The 2,530-nt window shown below is 64.2% G+C and overlaps 1 protein-coding gene across 1 annotated transcript in view; it reads right to left on the minus strand.

Moving 5' to 3' along the window:
• Positions 1-2,231, minus strand: part of LOC104627199 (prominin-1-A-like) — a gene marked incomplete at both ends in the record, with an annotated part of 4,998 nt that extends 2,767 nt beyond the window's left edge. Inside the window, 7 exons of the mRNA XM_010295328.1 lie at positions 4-92; positions 178-262; positions 478-569; positions 733-856; positions 1,322-1,474; positions 1,726-1,885; positions 2,168-2,231. Of these exons, the coding sequence (XP_010293630.1) occupies positions 4-92; positions 178-262; positions 478-569; positions 733-856; positions 1,322-1,474; positions 1,726-1,885; positions 2,168-2,231 (767 nt within the window). The remainder of the gene's footprint in view (positions 1-3; positions 93-177; positions 263-477; positions 570-732; positions 857-1,321; positions 1,475-1,725; positions 1,886-2,167) is intronic.
• Positions 2,232-2,530: the final 299 nt, after the last annotated feature.

The following is a 2,530-nucleotide window of genomic DNA, read 5'->3' on the forward strand; positions in this document are numbered from 1 at the left end:
AGCAGCAAGTCTCTCTGGCTCTGGCTGAGCAAGGAGATGGGGCTCAGGGTGATGTTCATCTTCTCAAAGGCTGTGGAGATCTCCCCTGTGTACTGCAGGAGCGAGGGGAGCCATGATGGGGCTGGCCCCTCACTGTCCCCCGCAGCACCAGCCCTGCGCCCAGACCCCCGCGCTCACCTGGCTGATGTTCAAGAGCTCGTCCAGGGACACGCTCTGGTCCAGGTGCAGCGTTTGCCACAGGGCAGCATCTCGCTGACACTGCCTGCAGGAGCGGGGGCACAGGGCTGAAAACGGTACAGGCAAGGGCCACCCCCTCCCAGGAGCACGTCCTCACCCGCGTGGGCAAGTCACACCTCGCTCCTTCCCCGGCATCGCAGCCAGGGCAGGCAGGGCAAACTGCCCCGTCCCAGGGAGCATCGGAGGGCGCCGAGCAGCTGCACCCCTCCCCAAAGGCGTGGTGCCGGGGCTGGGACCCACCTGTACATCTCCGAGAAGTTTGCTGTGCCACCCTCCTGGCCCAGCAGCTCCGACAAGTTGAAGCCAGGGATCAGGCCAGGGGTGTCCAGGAGCTGAGAGCAAGGGAAGAGATGGAGAAACTAGACACCTGGAAGGTGCAGGGCAGGACACCTGGAAGAGCATCCCAAACTGGCCAGCGCTGCCTCCGCTCCACCAGCAGCCCTCAGGAAGGCGGCAGTGGCTCCGGGCACGGGTGTCTCTCTCTGGGGAGCTCACCTGGAGGAGCTGCTGGCTGCGCCAGGACTCGCAGACAAGCATGTAGATGTTTCCCCCCAGCACGAAGGTGATCAGCACCAGCAGCATCAGCAGCCAGGAGAATATGAAGCTGAAGCCGACTCCTCTGCCGGGACAGACACCATCAGCACTCGAGGCCCCGTGCCCCAGCACTGGTGCTAGCATTGCCTCCAGCTCGCAGAGCCCGGGGCCTGCACAGCCCTTGCCCCCCAGCAATGTCGGGAAGCACCACCGTCCCCACAAGCACATCTCTGCTCTGCCTTCAGCCCCCAGAGCACGGCCAGGTTGTACCCTGGGGCTCGGACCCGGGCACAGCTTCCCCCAGCTTTGCAGGCCACCACGCACACGCTGCCAGGCCGCTGCCGGCACAGGGCGAAGGGGGTCTGCTCGAACACCTTTCACCAGCACCATGTTTTACCCTCACATTTACCAGCTCCATGGTGGGTTGCCACGAGGCAGACCACTGAGCTGCAGTAATTTGATGATTTAGGAGCTTGAGCATCCCCAGCCCAGCCCTGCCCACCCGTCCCACCGCTCCCACACGCATCCTCGGCTGCCAAAGAAGCCTCACGCCATGAAGAAGTTCCCGCCGGCGTTGGAGAGGCTGCTGCGCTGCATGGGCAGGACACTTTCCTTCAGCCCCAGGGGCCCCAGCAGCAGCCCAGTGACATTGCAGAGGACCACCAGCAGCACCATGCAGCACAGGAGGACACACACGCTCCACCTGGGGCAAGAGGAGGAGCAGGAGTCAGACAGCAGGACCTGGCACCCCGAGCAGTGCCCATCAGCTGCCTTCTCGGGGAGGAAAAAGCCCCCAGGCAGCCTGGGAGAGAAGGGGCATGGGTGGTTGCAAGGCACAGCTCTGGCTACCCTGCACCCACCACCGAGCAAGCCCCCAGCTCCAGTAACTGCAGGATTGAGAGCCTGAGCCCCTCTGCACAAGGGAGCCGGGGGATAGAGCAGCCCCTCGCCTACCTGAGCCCGTCCAAGGCCATGATCGGCTCCCTGTACTCCTCCAGCACCAACGTGGCATTGCTCACAAAGGCCCCGACATTCTCCTCCACATCCAGGAGTGGCAGCTGCTCCTGCAAGCTCCTGATCTCCTGCCGGATGAGGCCCAGCTGGTCCTGGGTCTCTGCAGAGGACAGGGACATGTTGGTGCAGTGAACTGCTGCCCAGGTCCTGCTCATCCAGGGCAGGTGAGCCTGGGGCAGCGGGGACTGGGAGAGGATGGGAAGGGGGTGGCTTTGGTCAAGGGTGGCATCAGCATGATGGCACACGGGGACTTGGGCACAGCCAGGGCGGCAGGCAGTGGGGCGGCAGCAGGGGAGGTCTCCAGGCAGGGGTGGGATGAGGAGGGAATATGGAGCCCTGGGAGCGGGGGAATTCGGCACACAGGGCACAAAGCCCTGCTTACTCGTCACCACATCCTGGGACTGCTCTTGCACCTTGGCAGGGATCGTGTCCAGCGTCCTGTTAACCTGCGTGCAGGGGGGCACAGCACACAGCTCACGTCCCCGCAGCCCAGGGCTGAGCAGCACATCCCCTCCATCCCCAGGTCCCGGTGGCACAGGACAGCCAGGCTCTCCCCAGCACCCAGACCTGACCGTGCCAGTGGCTAGCGACAGCAATTAAAAGATCTTCCCAAGCCACCCCCTCGCTGCACAGCCCCAGCAGCGCCGGGAGCACCCAGCCCTGTGCCTGGGTGCAGAGGAAGACCCCTCACCTCCTCTAAATCGGCCGCTATGTTGGAGCCAGACACATCACCCAGTGCCTCCAG

Source organism: Phaethon lepturus, unplaced genomic scaffold (genome assembly GCF_000687285.1).
Source record: "Phaethon lepturus isolate BGI_N335 unplaced genomic scaffold, ASM68728v1 scaffold26009, whole genome shotgun sequence".
Taxonomy (NCBI): domain Eukaryota; kingdom Metazoa; phylum Chordata; class Aves; order Phaethontiformes; family Phaethontidae; genus Phaethon; species Phaethon lepturus.